General features: G+C 44.8%; 1 protein-coding gene across 6 annotated transcripts in view; it reads left to right on the plus strand.

Moving 5' to 3' along the window:
• OXR1 (oxidation resistance 1) overlaps positions 1-20,379 on the plus strand; it is a 4,227,902-nt gene that overhangs the window by 2,973,147 nt on the left and 1,234,376 nt on the right. For all 6 annotated transcript variants that reach the window (XM_044065701.1, XM_044065702.1, XM_044065703.1 and 3 more), the window contains one exon: positions 15,685-15,837. In XM_044065701.1, the coding sequence (XP_043921636.1) occupies positions 15,685-15,837 (153 nt within the window). The remainder of the gene's footprint in view (positions 1-15,684; positions 15,838-20,379) is intronic.

Genomic DNA, 20,379 nt, shown 5'->3' on the forward strand with positions numbered 1-20,379 from the left:
TTGATTAATTTGCCTGGAAATGTTTTCATAAATATTTTTATACTCCAGAGAATTTTTCCTCAGACAGTAAGTGTTGGAAGTGTGAAGGGGGAAGTGAGTTGGCAGACTTTAAGGATTGGTCTGACAAGGGAAATTATTTTTCTGAGCTTTGACGCAGAATTGGAAGTACTTAAACGTGGTAAGGGCTTGCTGTGTCTAATTATGGTGGCTGCCAAAAAAGCAATTCTAGAAAATGGAAATCGAAATCTAAACCAACTATACTAGAAGTAGTGACAATAGCAGCAGAGATAAAACAACTAGAATTGAAATCTTTAGAAAAGGGTAGGAGCAAACCACATAGGAAAAAATGGGAATTGTGGAAACAATGCATACATGGGAGGAATGAGGCCTAAAAGGCAGCAGGACTTCAGTGAGCAATGTAATGTTTGAGTGAGAAGGATTTGGTAGATTATAAGTGATGTATAGTGTTTGCAACTAGGAGTGTGTCAGTATGGTTTGTGATGTAAAATGCTTGCGACTAGGATTGTGTTGGTGTGGTTTATTTTCATTTATACAAATGTATGATTGGCTATGTAGTAAGTGATGGTTTAATGAAGATTTTTTTTTCTTTATTGAAGTCTTGCTTTTTTTAATTTATGTATAATTCCTTTGGTTATATGATGTGTATAGCAATATATGTGAAGTATAATGTTTGCAGTTTGATTACTTGTATATGAATGTAAATCTGCCTGTGTCACCAGTAATAATTCAATAAAGGTGCCCCCATGACAAAGCCTGGGCTCAATACCAGTCCAACAAAACCCAAACCTCCTTCAATCTGTATCGTCATCTAAGAAACAACTTAAACGTGATTAAACAAATCCTACTACATTACAACCCAGCAGAAATACCAAAAAATTCTGGTCTTCTGCAAGTCAACTTTTTAAGCCAGGTCAACCCAAAACCCCAACAGCTGGTCATGCTACTCCATAAAGGTGTTCTTACTTCCAACCGTGGAAACTATAGGCCCATCAGCCTGATGAGTCTCATTTGTAAGGCCGTGAAACACATTATAACAGACTTTATTAACATTAACAATTATCTTATCAGGCTAGATCTGCAGCAATTTAATTTTGTAAAAGGTGGTTTCTGTCTGATGAACCTGATAAACTTGTTTGAGAATGTAACACATGCTGTTGACAGAGGCCACACTGTATGTGCAGCCTACTTTTGATTTGGCCAAGGCACTTGACACCCCTGTTCGCGGTCATAATTAGTAAAGTAATTGTGCTATAAAGAGATCCTTTTGTGGTCAGATATTGGTTAAAAGACAAAATCATCATGGTATGTGTGGCTGGGGCAGTGTAAGAGAACATAAAGGTGACCAGTGGTGTCCTGCAGGTATCAGTACTTGGACCACTTTTGTTCGTTATTTACTTTTTTGACCTACAAACCTCTAGCTATAACCAAGTTAGCAGATGACTTCAGACTGGGAGTCATTGTCTAATCCCTGTCTGACAGAGAAGCCCTTCTGCAGTATTTTACACTTACAGATGCCTGGTTTATTGAAAGAGGGCATAAATTAAATACTAAACAAATGCAGCATTGCCATGTGTGGCAGACAGACTAACCCCAGTAGATAGCTTTGATAGTATCCCAGTTCAAAATGAAAATGTAGTTAGAGACGTTGGAACCTGGGTTGATAATTCCCTGTGACCACTGTGTAACAACAGTTGTTATGAAATCTACTTGGGGAAGCTGATCAAGTGGATAGACAGTTGGAAAGACCCCAGAAGTTCGTAACAAAGAGGATTGCAGGTTTTAAATTCCTACACTACCAGAAAAGACTAGAAGCACTGTCCCTCTTTTCTGTGCTGTAAAGGCTTCTCATAGGAAATCTATGCCTTGCCTTTGGGGTAATCTAGGACCCCAGTAGTCCAGGCTCTCCTGTGACTTAATAGATCCACACATACCAGAACAGGGCTTTAAAACTGCTTCTGTGGGTCAGTAAAACAAGGTGGAGAGAGATTTGTTACTCAGCAGTGCCCCCCACCTCTGGAATACACTCCCCTGCAGATGCAGAGTGATAGATGAAAGCAGCTTGATACACTGTCTTCCTTCAAAGAGGACCTGGATGATTGTATGTGTATTCATAAATTCACCAAACCTTGACTGACTTAGCCCTTCTTGAGAGGGGAGGATACAGTCTAGAGTGGGAACTGTCAAGGTGCGATGGCTGCAAGATTCCACAGCCTTGAAACTGATATGGTTTTTATGAGCTAAAAAGAAATAGTTTATGCATTCTCGATGTTGTTTTTAATGTGATGGTAGAGCTTTCTTTTTTCTTTGTTTTTTATATAAATGCTTTTTTGCCTAGCAGTAGACAGCCTAATTAACAGAGTTAAGTTTCTCATCTGGTCAGTGTTTAGAGCTTGTGAATTTATAATGGTTTATAGTGATATGTCATTGTGAGTATTACTGTAAAAGAGTAACTTGCTGGTGACTTGTGTAGAAAGGTGCAGCATCTAAAAAAGTAGCTCTCAACTTGACACAAGAAGTCTGGACAGAGCCAAAACTTAATGGGTTGAGGGGGGGGGGGGGCTCAAAGGCCCAAAAATGGGGACACATTTTAAATCTTTATCTTATTAACTTACAAAGATGCTAGAATAAAAGGATGTTCTGTAGTCCTATCTCGCCTTCATTCTTGCACTTGGGTTCGGAGCCAAACCTCAGCTCCGACTCGGCAATTCTCTAGCTCAAAGTCTTGGTATCCCATCATGCACCGCTGACATCCCAGATCTCATTTGCTGCTCGTTGAGCTCAGATGTGCTTCTTCTTGGCTGTGGCTAAGTGAAATTTTTTTCTGATTGTTACTCATTTTACAGCTTTTAAAAGAGTTGTATTCAGCGTACTTCATATTTGTTTACTGTCTGGTGTTTTAGACCTTGTGTGACATTGTTTGCTCTGTTTCTGCTGTTTTTATTGGCCATTCACCACATGCCAGTTTTTTGTGTATCCTTGCATCGCTATTGGTTTTGTTTGCAACTTGGGCTTGCCTAATTGTGTTTCTCTCCTAAGTTATTTTTCACCAAGGGCTAGGCCCGTTTAAGTTAGAGGACCTAGTCCTTGGTCTGTAATCTGTTTCTTCTTCTAGGGCTAGCCCCTTTTAAATTGGAGGACCTAGTCCTCTGTCTATCTGTTGTTTCTTCAGGGCTAACCATTTAAATTAGAGGTAGTTCCTGCTTTCTGTTTCTTACATTGATAACTTTTTTGGGTGTCTGATGTGTCTAAAGATTCAAAAGACCACAAGCCTTCTGGAATTAAAAAGTGTCCCTGACAGATGGGCATACTGTTTGAAGCTTTCTTTTGAGGAAGAATTGGCTTCTTCTTCCTCTTCTAGTTCCTAGTCTGCATCTTCCAAAAAAGACAAAGTTAAACCTACAAAAAGGCAGTCTGCTACTCACTCAGTGTCGTCGGAGCTGCCAGAGAAAATTGCCAAATCGACTACCTCCTCTTCAGCTCCAGTGGTTTTGGTGCCGACAAAGGTTATTGATGTGGAACAATCAGTTTCGGTTCCAAGTGTTACGGAGCCGATAACGGAGTCTGCCTCACAGAGCCGGTCAGCTGAACTTCGTCCAGTTTCTCCGACACTCAGATCACCTATTTTTCAGTGGTCTAGGTCCCCCACTTTATCCTTCAGGTCCTCGAGGAGCCTTTCTGATGAGGACATTGAGAGAGTAGTGCGCAGACTCCTCGAGACATCGGCGCTGGCAGATTTACTTTCGACTCCGTCCCAGTCGGTCCTGGAGCCTACTGAGCCTGTACACCCTGTCACTGTTCATCCTCCGAGCCACTCTGGCATGTTGGAGACAGAGATGTTGGTGACACTTGCTCTGGAAAGGTCGGATGTTCATCGTGTTACACTGCTGCAGTCATTACACTAGGGTTATCCTGCCGTCAGGCGGTTCCCCAGTTGGCCCGAGTTCCAAAGTCTAGGTCCGGCGTCGGTTGCTGTCGCCTCCTCCCTGACGTCAGTGCGACAGGGGTATATAAGATGCAGCCAACGCCATTTTCTTCAGTCAGTCTTGCTGCATGGTGCCCGAAGCAAAAGCAGTTCGCAAGTGCCGGTCAGCCGTCTCCTGAGATTTTCATTCTGAATCCAGAACCAGAGTCTTCTACAAAGCTAAGTATCCCGTTGGGGAAAACTTTTCTTGCCTCAGTCCGATGTCAGTAAAAGTTAATAACTGTATTTCTTGTGGGAAGCAAATACCTCATAAGGATTTCCATTCCTATTGTATCCCATGCCTAGGCCCAGACCACGACGTCACTGGTTGTCTGTTTTGTGCTAGGTTTAACAAGCGCACCATTAAACGTCGATGTAATTTTGCCCGACATTATTTTGGTAGAAAATTCAATTATACCATGCTGTCGGAACTTCCGACGACCGGAATACACAAAAAGCGCAAAGACAAGGATAGGCATCAGAGGCCTAAAACTGATGAAGCCTCTTCTAGGCCAGTCGCCGGTTCTCCGGTTTTCAGTGAGGCGCCTTCGCAGCCCCTGATGACTGCTTCTGTAGAACCACAGGCCATCTCTGACTCCCACGTGGAGATGGCTGGGCCTTCGGACGCACAAGTTATTCGGCCTACCGAGACTATCCTTTCAGAGAGATCTGGAGTAGCTGAGCAACCCACAGCTTCAGAGGGTGTCTTCAGACCTACTCAGTTAAGCATTAAACCCTCAGCTAAGTCTAAGCGTCCTTTAAAATCAAAGAAACAAATACAGCATTCTCCAGGACAGGCCTCTATGCCTAAGAAACAAATGCTCAAAATGGCCTAAGCACTCTGATCAGGAGGTCCCACCCCCCTCCTGATAAAAGGCCTAGACAGGATGCAGACTTTGACTCATCCGACCAGGTGTCCATCTCTTCTGATTCATCCTCAGACCTAGGATACTCTTTACCCCTTTATGAGGATTCTGATGCTGAGAAATCAATTCCATCAGCCTCACCACCTGAGGACTACTCCTTTGGGGAAACCCTACATACCATGAGGGAGCATTTCCACTGGGAAAGCCAGGATTACTCAGAATCCAAGAAAAGTCTCAGAGACTTCTTTTACTACCTCAACACAGACTCCTTGCTATTCCGCCAGTGTTAGATATTGTGGATGATGTGTATACTGAATCCAGCTTAAATCCTGATTCCTTGCCTCCAGCCCCTGTTAAACCTGACAAATACTACAGAGTCCCTGACTCACTTAAATTTCTGTATAAAAGCCCTGTAGCTGACCCTGAAACTATTTCTCAGGGACCCAAAGGAGTTAAGGCCTCATCAGCCAAGAATCCAGTTCCCTCTGATAGAGATTCCAGAGCATTAGACAGATGGGGAAAGAAAGTATGTATGTCTGCAACTTTAGCAATGAGAGCCTTAAATTGCCAGTTTCACATGCTAAAATATCAGCAATTTTTACTGTCTCAGTTAAAACAGAAAATGCTTTCTGAATCAGATCCTCCTAATTTTAAAGAAATGCAGGATTTATTGCATGCAGCTGAACAAGTGGGAAAGCATACTTTGCAATGTAGTTTTGATTCTCTAGAGGCCTCCTGCAGAGCAGCAGTTACAGGCTCTGTCATTAGAAGACATGCTTGGTTAAAAGAACATACGTTACCAGATCATGTTAAAGCAAAATTATTGGATGCACCTTTGCAGCAGGATGTGTTATTTGGAGTTAAGGCAGAAGAGGTATTAAAGAAAATGGAGGAGAAGGCAAAATCTATGCAAACGGTGAAGGATTTCTTACAGGTTCAGCCTCCTAGATTTAGCAGAAACTGTCCAACTAAGAATTGGTCCTTTCCAATTACAGACAGACTTCAAAGGGGAAGATACAGACGTCCAAGAGATAGAGGTCGCACACAAGGTCCTTATAGGCCTTGACAATGGGTTGCATCAGGCCAAAAAGAAGGGGAAGACGGGCCCCAATCATATAAAAAAACAGCTCCAGTGACTTCCCACTACAGCTGCCAAACAAATCCCTCTTGGCAGCCCCCTTGGGAGGAAAACTGGCACTCTTCTACCACAATTGGCAAATGATCGCCAAGGACAAATGGGTTCTCAACATTGTATTTCAAGGTTACAGGTTCCACTTTCACACTCTGCCAAGGTTAAAAGGAATGCCAAATCTGCCACCAAATTAATAGGCAGAGGCTCAAAAACAAATTACCGCACTCGTGCGTATGAGAGCTATTCAGAAGGTACCATCACAGGAGTAAGGACAAGTATTTTACTCAAGACTCTTTCTGGTTCCCAGAAAGGACAAAGCCTGGAGGCCCATTCTGGATCTTTCATCTCTAAACACTTACCTGGATGTTCCGAAATTCAAAATGTTGACATTACAGCAGGTTCTTCCCATGCTGGGCAAGAAAGCTTGGCTTGTGACTTTGGACATCAAGGAGGCATACCTGCATGTCCCTGTCAGACAAAACTGCAGAAGATACCTCAGATTCATAGCTGGTTCAATGCACTACCAATTCTCTGCACTGCCCTTTGGCTTATCTACTGTGCCCAGGGTCTTCACAAAGTGCCTGGCACCAGTAATTGCATTTTGCAGACAGAAAGGAATTCAGATTTATCCGTACCTGGACGACTGCCTGGTTCCAGCAAAGAGCAAGGACACTCTTCTAAAGCATCTGGCATTTGTAAAAAAGTTAAGTTGCCTGGGTACACAGTAAACAAAAAGAAATCAAAACTAGTGCCCTCACAAGAGATTATATTCCTGGGTGCCAGCTTGAACACAATGGCCCAGATGGCTTATCTCACGCCAGACAAGCAAGGACAACTGACTTAATACTTTCAATTGATGGCAACAAAGACCCAGCTCCCTGCAAGAAAAATTCTGCAGGCCTTGGGTTACATGGCATCCTGCATACTACTAATTCCATATGCCAAACTGCATATGAGGAAACTACAATGTTACCTAAAGAATGCATGGTCTCAACACTGTCAATGTTTGTAAACCGTTATACCACTAATCCCTTGCCTTCAACTGGAGTTTCAATGGTGGGCTCAAGCTTGTCACCTCAACAAGGGACAGCCTTTTACACAACCCACAGCCTGGCAAACACTGACAACAGATGCATCGGATTACGCCTGGGGAGCACACATGGCAGGGAAATGTATTCAGGGCACGTGGCCCGCAGAACAAAGGCATCTTCACATCAATCAAAAAGAGATGCTAGCTGTACAAAATGCCCTTATAGCTTTCAAGGACCTGCTGCATCCAGGACAACTACTGATGAAGACAGACACCACCACAGTTATGTGGTACATAAACAAGCAAGGAGGCACTCACTCCTACCCCCTATGCAGACAAGCCATGACCTTGTGGAACACAGCTATAAACCTTCAAGTTCATCTGCAAGCACAATTCCTGCCAGTAGAGAAAAACACACTGGCAGACTACTTAAGCAGAAACATCATGGATCCCCACGAATGGGAATTGAATCCACAAATATTCAGAATGATAACACAGAAATGGTGGAGCCCGGCCATAGATCTGTTTGCATCCCCAATAAACTGCCAGCTACAAAAATTCTGCACAAGGAGTTACCATCCACAAGCATGGAAAGTGGATGCCCTCTCATTCAGCTGGGAGAACTTACAAGTATACGCTTTCCCACCACTACCTCTCCTGCCAAAGGTACTCATAAAAGCCAGGCAAGAAGAGCCAAAGATGATCCTGATTGCACCAGACTGGCCACGCCAGCACTGGTACCCAATCTTAAGGAGCTTAGCACAAGAACCACCCTGGATTTTGCCTCAAATCCCACATCTGCTGACTCAGCAAAACAATCAAATACAACACAGCCAGCTAAAGACCTTAAACCTAGCTGCATGGACGATTCCTTAGTCAAGCAAGCAATGCCTCTCTCCAAAGCTGTTATGGATGTCATTCTGGAGGCCAGAAGGCCTAGTACCAGGAAAGCCTACTCGGATAAATGGAAGAGATTCTGTGCCTGGAACCAAGCTCACAGCCTTGACCCTCTTGTCCCAAACATTCCTCAGATTTTACAATACTTAACTGAGATGCTGGACAAAGGCCTCTCCTTCTCATCCATCAAGATCCACGCCTCTGCCATCTCTGCTCATTACAACACGGATCCACCAATTTTCTCTAATCCTCTGTTAAAACAGTACCTCAGAGGGGCTAAAAAACATAAGACCGCCCAGTAGAGCACCTACTCCAACTTGGGACCTCAACGTTGTTTTGGAAAAACTAACTTTACCTCCTTCTGAGCCAGCTAACACAGAAGAATTAAAATATATCTCTTGGAAAACTGCTCTTCTCCTGGCAATAACATCAGCACGAAGAGTTTCGGAATTACAGGCACTAATGGCAGTGGAACCTTTCCTCATTTTCCACCAGGAAAGGGTGTCTTTAAGAACTAACCCTACATTTCTGCCAAAGGTGGTATCCAGTGTGGCTCTAAACCAAACTATTCACCTGCCAACTTTTTATCCTAAACCACAGAATAAAGGGGAGAGACTACTGCACTCTTTGGACATTCACAGGCAGTTACGCTTCTCCTTGGACAAAAACCAAAAGCTTTCAGAAAATCTGAACAATTATTGGCAGCATATGCTGCAGGAGCACAGGGAAAAGCCATTTCAAAACAGACTATTTCAAAATGGATAGGACATTGTATACGTTTCTGCTACACATACCATGGAAAACCTGTACCTTGCAGCATTAGATCTCACTACACCAGGGCAGCAGCCACTTCAACTGCCTACCTCAGGGGAGTACCTACCAAGGATATTTTGGAAGCAGCAACTTGGAGTTCTGTACATACCTTCACCAAGCATTACCATCTGCCTCTATACTCTAAATCCAGAGCTGGCTTCTCCACTGCAGTGCTGCAGGGCCTTATAGCCACCCCTAATGTCTTATAGAACCAACCACCCTACCTCAGCTTTGGGATTCTACCCAAGTGTAATGACTGCAGCAGTGTAACACGATGAACATAGTACAGTTTTGCACCTACCATAAATGTAGATGTATACACTGCTGCAGTCCAGGTTACCCTCCTTCCTTCCCCTCTTACTGGCAGGTATGTACCCAAGTCTTCTACCCTTACTACCTATGGGGGAGTATTTGCTGGTAGCTGTAAGTTGTTTTTTGCTTTTCTTATGTATGTTTTATTAGCAATTGGAATTACCTACCTATATAGAGGCACCTGACATCTGGGGCAAGAAAAACTGAAGAAAATAGCGTCGGCTGAATCTTATATACCCCTGTCGCACTGACGTCAGGGAGGAGACGACAGCAACTGACGCTGGACCAAGACTTTGGAACTCGGGCCGACTGGGGAACCGCCTGACGGCAGGATAACCCTAGTGTAATGACTGCAACGGTGTATACACTTGAACATCTACATTTATGGTAGGTACAAAACTGTACTTTCCAGCTTCCTCGGTTGGTGTCTCTGTTCCGATATCCACTCTGATCCCTTCGGTGCTGTCTGTGGGGTCTAGTGTCCTAAGCTGTCCGGTTGGGCCCGAGGGGGGCGCTTGGACCCGAACTTCGGTTCTGAGCTTACCTCTCGGTGCTTCGACTGGGGTGAGTTCGGACCCCGCATCTGTCTCTGAGCCTATCCCTCGGCACCAAGGACTGCCTCTGCACCTTCGGAGCGGGATGAGTCTTCGGAGCCAGGAGGGCCGGCCTTCGAGCTGATGAGTGTTCTCTCCAAGTCTTCAGTTCCGTCTAGGGGCACCGACACTCTTCCCCATAAAGCGCTAACCTCAGTCTCAGCACCTTCTCTCATCCAACACAGCAGAGACTCATAGCCTCAAGAACCCTCCATGAGTGGTCCCCAGTCTTCCGAGATCTCCCCAGAATATCCTTCTGAGGAGCCCCCTCGGAAGGAAAGTTGTAAGAGGAAGCATGTTGACTCCCCCGATGAGTCCATTACATCAGACACTGACCTCGAGGAATCAGAAGGGTCTCTCAAGTCATGCTCTGATATCTCCTTCGCAGATATCCTTCAGATCCTGAAACAGACAGGCAGCTGGCCCCACCACCTCCCCTCCTGATGAGGAGTCAGTGTACCTGAAGGCTTTCAGGCCTCAACTTTCTGCCTCTTGGGTATCTCCACCTTTTGACGAGCTCTTTGATCTAGTGAGTCCAAAGGTGTGGGAATCTCCTGATACTGTGGAACCAGTTCCTAGAAGACCTAAATTCTTATCAGCACCTCAGGACAAAGATTTTCTCACCAAAGGCGTGCCCGTAGATGCCATGGTGGTGGCAGCAGCCACCAAAAAGGAATTTGCTGAAAATTCCTCCACTGTCCATCCACCGAACAAGGAGTCACGAATGATGGGTAGGTATGGGAAGCGTATCTCTTCTTCAGCGGCTTTTACACTCAGATTGCTGAACTACCTGTCTCATTTCACTAGGCTCCAGAGAGATCTCCTGAAAGAGCTGGGAGATGCTGTACAAGGTAAGGTATCTGAAGCGGTGTTTGATGAGCTTAATGCACAGATGTCTACCTTAAATTCCATTGTCTACTCGCTGGAGCGAGTAGCGCAGCGGGTTCAAGAGTTTCTCTTGGAAGACACTCCTGGATGCGCTTGTGTAATTTTTTTAGAGGCCTTTAAGTCTACATTTACCAACGTCCCCTTTGATGGGTCCTCGTTGTTTGGACCTAAGGTAAAGAACACACTCACCAGGTGTGAACAGGAAGGGAAAACACTGTCTGCCATGGGAGTCCGTTTTTCCGTTCCTTCTAGACCCTATCCCAAAGGGCAGAGTGGCAGAACGATGTGGTTCAAGAAGTCGCAGAGGTTTTTCCAGGATGCACAGGGTGATTCCCTTCTCCAGAGACAGAGGAGGAGGAAATAACAGTAGACGTCGCCGTAGAGGCAGGAGAGGCCCACAGAATCAGAGAGACAGTGATTCCTTTCGTGGTCATGCCTACCAGTGCTCCTGAAAGGAGGCCCGACTGTGTGTCTCTGGAGCCAGTCGGGGGATGTATATCCTTGTACCCAGAAGCCTGGCACGGTATCACTCAAGACAAGTGGGTGCAAAGGATAATTACCAGAGGATACTGTATTCCCTTCACTTTCCCTCCTCCTCGGATCAGAAGAATCCCGGATATTCCACCCAATCACAGGGGTTCAGCAACTTTAGAAATCCAAAAGTTGCTTGAAAAGAGAGTCATCCAACCCATCCCCGCAGACCAAGTAGGATTAGGGACTTCCTCCAGATTATTTTTGATGCCAAAACGAACAGGGGACTTGAGACCCATGTTGGATTTCAGCAGGTTGAATGAATCTGTAGAGAAGTCCAAGTTCCGAATGGTCACGTTACAGTTGATACTCCCGTTGTTAGGGAAAGATGTTTGGATGAATAGATCTTCAAGATGCATACTACATCAAAATGGACAGAGCATCAGGGAGTCACTTACGCTTCCGGCTGGGAGCCAGTCATTACCAGTTTCGCACCTTGCCCTTTGGTCTCACCACAGCCCCCAGGGTGTTCACCAAATGCATGGCAGTGGTAACAGCTCACTTGAGACGCCTTGGATTCCAAGTGTTTCTGTACCTGGACGACTGGCTCCTGACTGCCACTACCAGGCATCTACTGTTACAGGCCAGGGACGCCACCATTATGACTTGCTTGCAGTTAGGAATTACAATAAACTGGCAAAAATCTGCATTGTCGCCGTCTCAGCATGTGAATTTCATTGGCGCTGAAATAAATACAGTCACAAATGAGGGCTTACCTCCCCATAGAGAGAGTCCAGAATCCCAGGCAACAAATTTGGAGTCCATTTCCACAGCGAAGGCAAAAGCAAAGACGGTACTCAAATTGTTAGGGACGATGGCCTTTACGATAACATTAGTCCCATTAGCCAGACTGCACATGAGGGTTCTGCTGTGGTTACTTTTTGCCTAGTGGTCACTGCAGCAACTACCTCTTTCTCACCCCATCCTGATAACAGAATCGTGCAAACAGGTTCTTCGCTGGTGGACCCAGTCCAGCCATCTGACCACAGGCAGACCATTTTTTCCATCTCCCCCTGTCGCCACCATGACCACGGATGCCTCCCATATAGGGTGGGAGGGCATTATCTAGGGAGAACAGTTCAAGGCACATGGCAGGAACATGAGGCTCATTTGCATATCAGCGTCTTGGGGATGAGAGCAGTGCTTCTAGCATTGCAAGCACTTAACAGCTTTCTCCCTCTAGGGAGGATTGTGATCCACTCGGACAATATGTCAGTGGTATGGTATATAAACAAACGAGGAGGAACCAAACCTTATCCCCTTGGCAGAGAGGCCCTTCAAGTGTGTGAGTGGGCAGTGTCTTCCCAACGTTTTCTGGTTGCAACGCACATTCCGGGGAAAACCAACGTGTTAGCCAACAGGCTCAGCAGGGCGATTCTGATGCCTCACGAGTAGTCTCTGAATCCACGTATTGCGGAACAGATTTTTCACAGATGGTGTCAGCCTTGCTGCGATCTCTTGGCCACCCCTCTGAATGCCAAATGCAGGAACTACCTCACCCTGATCCCCCCCAAAGGGGGAGACAACCAGAGATGCACTCATTCACGATTGGCCCGCGGGACTTCTCTATGCTTTCCTACCCTTTCCTCTGATATCAGAGGTAATTCAGAAAGCAAAATCCTTGGGAAGCAAGATGGATCCCCATTGCTCCTTACTGGCCTTGTTAGATTTGGTTCCCCTTCCTCAGGCCTCACCTAATGGAGGAACCTTGGACCCTGGACACAGTATCAGATTTTACTGATGCACATGTCAGGGGTGTTCCATCGCTCTCTCCACGCCCTCAGTTTGACAGCGTGGCTGCTCTGATTCCATCCCTAGTCAGGCTTCATGACTTTTCTCCTGATGTACATATTCTGACATCTTCTTACAAACCTACTTACAAACCTTCAACTAGGAAGATTTACGCCAGTAAGTGGAAAAGGTTTTCCTTTTGGGCTCGTGGCAAAAACCTTGATCCTTATACAGCCCCCATCTCTGTGATTTTGGAGTTTCTTACACAACTGTTCCATCAAGGTTCAGCCACTGCCACTATTAAGATTCAGCTGGAAACTATTTCTGCTTTTCATTTGACTAATGATCCTAAGTTGGGTTGTACACCTAACTTTGTATTCAGAACAAATAGGAGTTTGAAAGATCTACTTTGTAAAGAACCTATCACCAATGTAAGGAGCACTACCAAAACCAATAAGAAAGGTACATATCCATGCCATCAATGTAAGGCATGTCGATTTAGTTTACAGACTCAGGTCTTTGTGCATCCAAGGACCAACAAAAAATACACATTTATGGGCTGTGCTGATTGTAGGACTCGCAATTTGATTTATATAGCAGTTTGTCAAGGCTGTGATACATATTGTGTGGGAAAGACAAATAATATGTTTAAGACTAGGATATTTCATCATTTGTCAGACATTAAACATAGTAATGATCACAATGCATTGGCACAACATATAAAAACTAATGGAACCCATTCATTTTTATTCATGGTTATACAGGCTATCACTCCCAACATCAGGGGTGGTAACATGTTTAATGACATTAAATGTGCAGAGACTAGGTGGATTGTGAGGTTAGGGGCAGACAAGCCACCATGTATTAATGCTATTGTACCTTTAAAACCCATCCTGAAGAAAAGGAGGGTAAAATACTGAAATGTGATAGGAGGTTGGATATTTTAAATGTGATATCCTCAGTCTTTTCCGTTATCTGATGAAGGGCATATGGCCTGAAAGCGCTTATTTTAACTGTAATTTTATTGAATAAATGTTTTATTGGCTCTACATGGAGTTCTCTGCCTTATTGCTGTTTTTTGGGGACTGATATTGTGCTTTGGCAGAGTGCTTTAGTGCAAAGAGGTTTTTTCTTTTTTGGTAACCTTATGGCACATAGATTGTGTAGAGCTTTCCTTAAAGGGGCCACATTATTGAGATCCCCCGTTATGGACCCTGTGGCACCCCGGGATTTGAATTTTATATTTCAGAAACTTACTTCACATCCTTTTGAACCTTCAGCAACTTGTGATCTCAAATTCCTTTCATGGAAAACCATATTTTTAGTGGCCATTACATCTGCAAGGAGGGTCTCAGAACTGCAAGCCCTGTCTATTAGGCCTCCTTATTTGGTATTTCACAGAGACAGGGTTTCTTTACGGACCAGCCCTTCATTTGTTCCCAAGGTCTCTTCTTAGGCTAATATTAATCAATCCATTGAACTACCTGTCTTTTCCCTAATTTTTCTGACAAGGCAGAGTACAAATTTCACCAGCTTGACGTTCATAGGCAACTGTGATTCTATCTCCATAGAACCAAGAGTTTCAGAAGGTCAGACCAATTGTTTTTCCTTTTCAGATGCAAGAAAGGGTATATCAGTCTCGAAACCCACATTATCACACTGGATTTCAGGCTGTATTTCATTCATTTATACGTCCAGTGGCAAAGATCTCCCATTTAAGGTGAAAGCCCACATTACCAGATCTGTTTCTACCTCGGTGGCTTTTCAAGCAAAAATTCCCATGGATAACATTTGCGCAGCAGCAACATGGGCTACACCTCATAGATTCATAACTCACTACAAATTGGACCTGGCTTCCAGGAACAGATCTTCCTTTGGTTCCACGGTACTCAGAAGTATTTTCCCGTGAGCCACCCAAGATAAAGATGCTAGGGACGCTGTCCCAAGTGTAAGATTGAAGGCGAGATAGGACTACAGAACATAACGAAGTTATGTACTCACCATAACATTCCATGTTTGTAGTCCATCTCGCCCTTCATTCTTAATATCCCTCCCTCCTGCCCCCTCTCCTTTGAGGACCTGGGGGAATTGTGACTATTGCTTTATCTCTATGTTGTGACCTTTCTCCATGGTTTGTTCTTTGTCTCTATCTATTTTACTACTTGCAGCAAACAAGATCTGGGATATGTCAGCGATGCATAATGGGATACCACCTTGCCACGAGCCAACCAGAAGACTTTGAGCTAGAGGATTGCCAAGTTGGAGCCGAGGTTCGGCTCCGAACCAAAGTGTAAGAATGAAGGGCTAGATGGACTTCAAACATGGAACGTTATGGTGAGTACATAACTTCTTTTTTTGTGGTACCATGTATGTTCTGAAGGATATGAAGTATGAAACTTAAATATCTGTCATTATTTAATTAATTCAATTCTCACATCGATTTGCCAGAAAACCACAAATTTTATGAGGAAAATACTGAAAATACGAGGCAAAAATCTGAACATTCTGCAAAAAGTCTGGACATTTGAGAGGTATGTTTAAAAGTAACATTCAGACCATAAAGAATTAATATAAATTTCAAGCAGGCAACATTAACTACTTATGAATGGCAGTACATTTCTTTGCAGTTGAGAGCTATCTTGTCTTTCCTTATCCTTTTTTAATCATCTTTATTGAATTGTCACTTATGACATAGACAGTTGTGCATTTATATAAATGAAAACAAACCATATTGACGTATTCTGAGTTAGAAGATTATATGCAATGTGTAATGTTTGTCTCAGTTGAGAACTATCTTAACCTGTTTAAGTGCAACTTAATTTGCTGGCTGATTTCTCAAGAATCTTCAGTTTACTGAAATGGATTACAGTGGCTGAAACAGTTTAATGTGTGTACTGTACTCTTTTAAGGACTCTGATGGGATTCAGCGCAAGGAGGCAACTTCTTCTCCAGCTCACGTCTTACCCCGTCCTGCACGAGTGGTATCCTCTACGTCTGAGGAGGAAGAAGCATTTACTGAAAAGTTCCTGAAAATAACATGTAAATACATAACAGATGGCAAGGTATCTTTTTCCTGTTCATCGGGTTTATTTATTGATTTCAGATGAACATAAACATTTTTGCCTTAAATGCATGACACTTTGCTGCTGCAACAGTGATATCGTACTCTGCAATTGTGTGTTATGTGTTTGCCTTAGTAAAGATTGTGTAATCAGCTGAGCTGTGTAGTTCATTAGCAAAGGTATCAGGTCAGTGATTCATACTTTTATCATCAGGCATTTGCTTGGATGGTTACTGTCTTGGTCATCTTTGTGGAGTAGAGGGATAAAGTTCTGATGGTGCTACAGGTGGCTCAAGTTTTAATGGTGGCTCAGCTCCTGTTGGAGTGGGCCAGGGAGGATGAGAGTGAGGATTTGCTGCTGGCTCACTTGTCTTGGAAGATGGGACTGGCTGTTGCGTGCCACAAATATGGTACCTAGTGGGAGCATTGATGTTACCTGGTGGAATTTGAACCTGCTGAGTCAGTGCTGTCACAGTGCATCTTACACTGGCAGTCAAAAGAACTGTGTTTATGGAGGCACATTTTCAATCAAGGAGTTGCAGTGGCAGAGCTCTGAGGAGCCACTGAGAGCAGGAGGCTAGGTGAGCGGATTGGCTGCTCCCAAGGACTGGTAATCTGTTTTGCTCCCTTCAGTTCATGTTGGGGAATGGAGAACTTGATAGTGATTCTCATGCAGGAAGGAATGGACTTTTGGGATCTTGCCTAACCTGGGAATGCTCCATTCCCATACCCTTGGATTTAATGGTATGACTGGAGCATCAAGTCAAGCAGTGTCTTGCAGTGTGCGTGTGTGTGTGTGTGTGTGTGTGTGTGGGGGGGGGGGGTTAGAGAAAAAAACATTAGTATCTTTGGGGAGATTACACCATATACTGCTAGACTGTTTAACATTTGTCTGGAATTCCATTGTTTTAGAATATTTTTTTCTTTTGTGGTATGACACATAGTATAGATGTGTTACAAAACTTCCACCTGGCAAGACAAAAGCAGAAGAGCTCAGAAATAGCAAGATTGCTAATGCACTGACAGCTACCAATGATTAAAACAGTGCAAGAGAAGAAGGTTGTTAACATTCTTGCTTTTTTTTTTATGTGTGGAAGTGTATGTAATGAGAAAAGTTCTCTTGAGTATGAAAGCACTGAAAAATTGGTAGATGTATCAAGCTTTGTGCAAAGTCTTGCAGTGTCTGGTATGTTTTTTAGCAACATTTTCTGTAGTATGGAGGGGCACTTTGTATGTGATCAACAGAGATGGCCGAAGAAATGAAAATTTGTTGTGCTGGTTGTTTGTAGTGTGAGTGCTTTATTGGAGCTGTAAGGTAGCATTATATGCTTCCAGCACCCTGATGTTCCTTTACTTACATGGTCTCCAGAACTGTACACAGTACATAAAGTTTGTGCTACCCAAGACTTTGGAGAGTGGAAACCATACCTGTTTCCCTCTGAAGATGCATTCCACTATTCTGTTTATACTGCCAGTGCTTTCTCATTCTGCATCTGGTGGCCCATTCTAAGAGTGAGTGGCACTCCAAATTCTTTCTTGCACTGATGCCAGCTGGTCCACTCTCTCAGCTGATGCATCACGCCAAAGTTCTTGTCATATATGGTACATTACTTTGTATTTGTTTGTAGGGGACTTCAACTGCCTCCTCTCTGCACATTTAACTTTTCAAGATCATTCCAGAGAGACTCATGCCCTCTTGTACTATTGCATGTATTTTTCTGTAGTCAGCAGATTGGTTGGTCCTGGTTTCTTCTTTCTTGTCTATGACTGAGGTAGACACACTGTAGATTAGGGGATTCAGGACTGAACTTGAAATAATTGCTTTCTTTATTCCAGACATTCTGTGTAACCATAACCGTCCTATCTGATGTTATCCTAGTCACCATTCATCATGCATGGGTCTAGGATCCGAGCTGGCAATTCTTAGACAACAGCTTAGCTCCAGTTCCTCCCCTCTCATAATGCTCTGCTGCCCTCTAATCCCCCAGATCTTGTTTGCCACGGACAGAGACGGATGCAGATTGCTCAGCTCCTCTGGGATTCCAATTTTCAAAACGGTGTCTTCTTTTTGGGTTTTCTCCTTATTCCCTTCTTAGTTCTTAGTTTTCATAGTTGCTGTAGGTGTTCTGTGTTAGTTGAACAGTCGTTTTTCTTCCCCTCCCATTTGTATGGCTTTTGACACCTTTTTCAGTGTAGTTTTAGTTAGTATAGTTTATGTGGAAATTTTTTTTTCTGTGAATTTAGTTTTATTGTCTTCTAGTAGTATAGTTCTAGTTTGTGTGTTTTGCGTTTTTTTGGGATGGACTTTAGTGTTGACTGTGGACTGGGTTTTTTGACGCCTCTCTTGCGTGTATCCTTCGGGTTTGGCCGTTATGTCAGAGAAGCCTTCAGGGTTTGAGGTGCTCCTCGTGCAGTCAGAAGATGCCTCGCATGAGAAGTGCCTCTTCTAACTTGGCGCCGGCCACCTACCCCAGGGCCCCTGGTTGAGCGCTAAAATAAATTTCTCTTAAAAGGTATAGTTCAGGGGGTCCCTTGGTCAAGGAGCCTTTGACCAAATTGGGCCCATCTGGCCACAAGAGAAAGGCTACCTCTTCCTCTGGGGAGGTTTCAGGAAAGAAATCTAGGCCTTGGCTGCGTAAGATCCAAGGATTTCGGATTTTAAGACCTCCAGAGAGTCCGTCTGGATCCAGTTGCCTCTGGTCCAAGGTCTTCAGATCAGAGGTCTTGGAGTTGACTCCCGAATCCAAGGCCTTCGGATCCGTGTTGGAGTGGGTCTGCCATTGATCCAATCCTGCTGTATCCAGAGAGATTAGAGAGCCATGCTCTCTGAACCTTCTGCTTCCTCCCATCCTCCAGGAGCATCATTCCTTTCGATATGGACAGGATGATGTGGTCCTTTTGAAAGGCTCAAATAGAGTTGGGGCTTCTGACTTCCCCAGCCCCATCGGACTAGGGAGCCTTCTCCTACTCCCCAGCTAGTTTCATCTCGTCCAACCCAGCAGAGATTGGGCTTAGGGGAGCCAGCGCACTGCATGCAGGTGGTGGGGGTTTCTGGAACACCCCTTGTCCCTACCCCATCAGAGTCCTTGGCCAGTTCTGCTCTCCCTCCCCCGGGACAGGCGGGGCCACCGCTCTGGGTTGTCGCCTGGAGTCCGTGGGTTCGGGTTCTGGTCCTGGCCTTTAGGACCATTCTCTGCCTCTCGTGTGCTTTGGCTCTTGATAGCTCCAGTCAAGCCTTCTCCAGAGGGTTGGAGGTCCTGGCGGGGTCTGCTCCTTCCTCCCTTGTGTTGTCTACTGGGGAGGGGGCTTTGTCCAGTCCTTCCCCTTTCTGGATGGTGGAAAGATCTCTGTCTGCTACCAGAGTAGCTTCTCCTGCTCGCCAGGCTCCATCCCAGCCTCAGATTTTGAGTGGACCCTCTCATCCTGCTCCTGATCACCTGTTCAATCTAGCCTCCAATGGGGAGTTACCCCCATTGGGGTCCCCACCTCTTCCATTTCTTCCCCAGAGCCTCCCTCAGAGGAAATGCATTTGGAGACATCTTGACTCCCCAATGGAGTCTGGCACAGAGGACACTGATATCGATGAGAGGGACAGGTCCGCTAGATGGCTGCCTGATGAGATGTCTCCTTCGGAGCATCCTGGAGATCCTTTAATTCTAAAGGCGGTTGGTCTGTCTAGCCCCCTGTCCTTGGAGGAAGCCATGTTTATGGAGGCTTTTGAAATGGGCCCATCTACCTCTTGGGTGCCCCCCCCCCCGCTGACCCCTTGAATAATTTCATTTCCAGCAGGGCATGGAAAGAACCTGATTCAGTCCAGCTGGTGCCCAAGAGAGTGGACAAGTGTTTGAGTTTCCCTTATAACAAATCCTTTTGGGCCAAGGCAGTTTTGGTTGACACGATTATGGTAGCTACCGCCACCAAGAAAGAGCTGGCAGACCAGAGTTAATCTGTCCATCCTCCCAGTCGTGAGTCGAGCGCAATTAACAAATTTGGAAAGCGGGTGTTCATATTGGCTTTGTTTAGCCTGCGAACCTTAAACTACCTGACACATTTTACCCGTCTTCAGAGGGATTTGATCAAGGAGCTTACCACTTCCCTCTTGGAGTCCATGCCTGCGGAGGACCTCAAAACTATTTTTACCAAGATTATCACTCATGTCCATAGCTAATTCATCCATGAGGTTGATATCCTGCAAAGGGTACCTTACAGGTGGCAGGCACAGGCATCTTGCCTGGCTTTGCTTTTGTGGGATTGCGGAGGCCTTTAAGGCATCATTCACCAATGCTCTCATCGATAGTTCAACTCTCTTTCGACCTACCGTAAAGGAAACTTTAACCCACAGTGAGCAAGAGGGGAAGACATTTTCGGCTGTAGGGATCAAGTACTCTACCCCCTAAAGGCTCTTTTCCAAGACCCAATGGGGGAGTAAGAAGATCTGGTTCCATACGTTGCCGTCTTCCCTTCAGGAAGATCAAGAAGATTCCATTTCCAGGGGACGGGGGAGAGGGTTCAATGATCGATGCCACCCTAGGGGCAGAGGAGG

Source organism: Protopterus annectens, chromosome 3.part0, assembly GCF_019279795.1.
Source record: "Protopterus annectens isolate FY-2018-M chromosome 3.part0, PAN1.0, whole genome shotgun sequence".
In the NCBI taxonomy this organism is placed as follows: Eukaryota; Metazoa; Chordata; order Ceratodontiformes; family Protopteridae; genus Protopterus; species Protopterus annectens.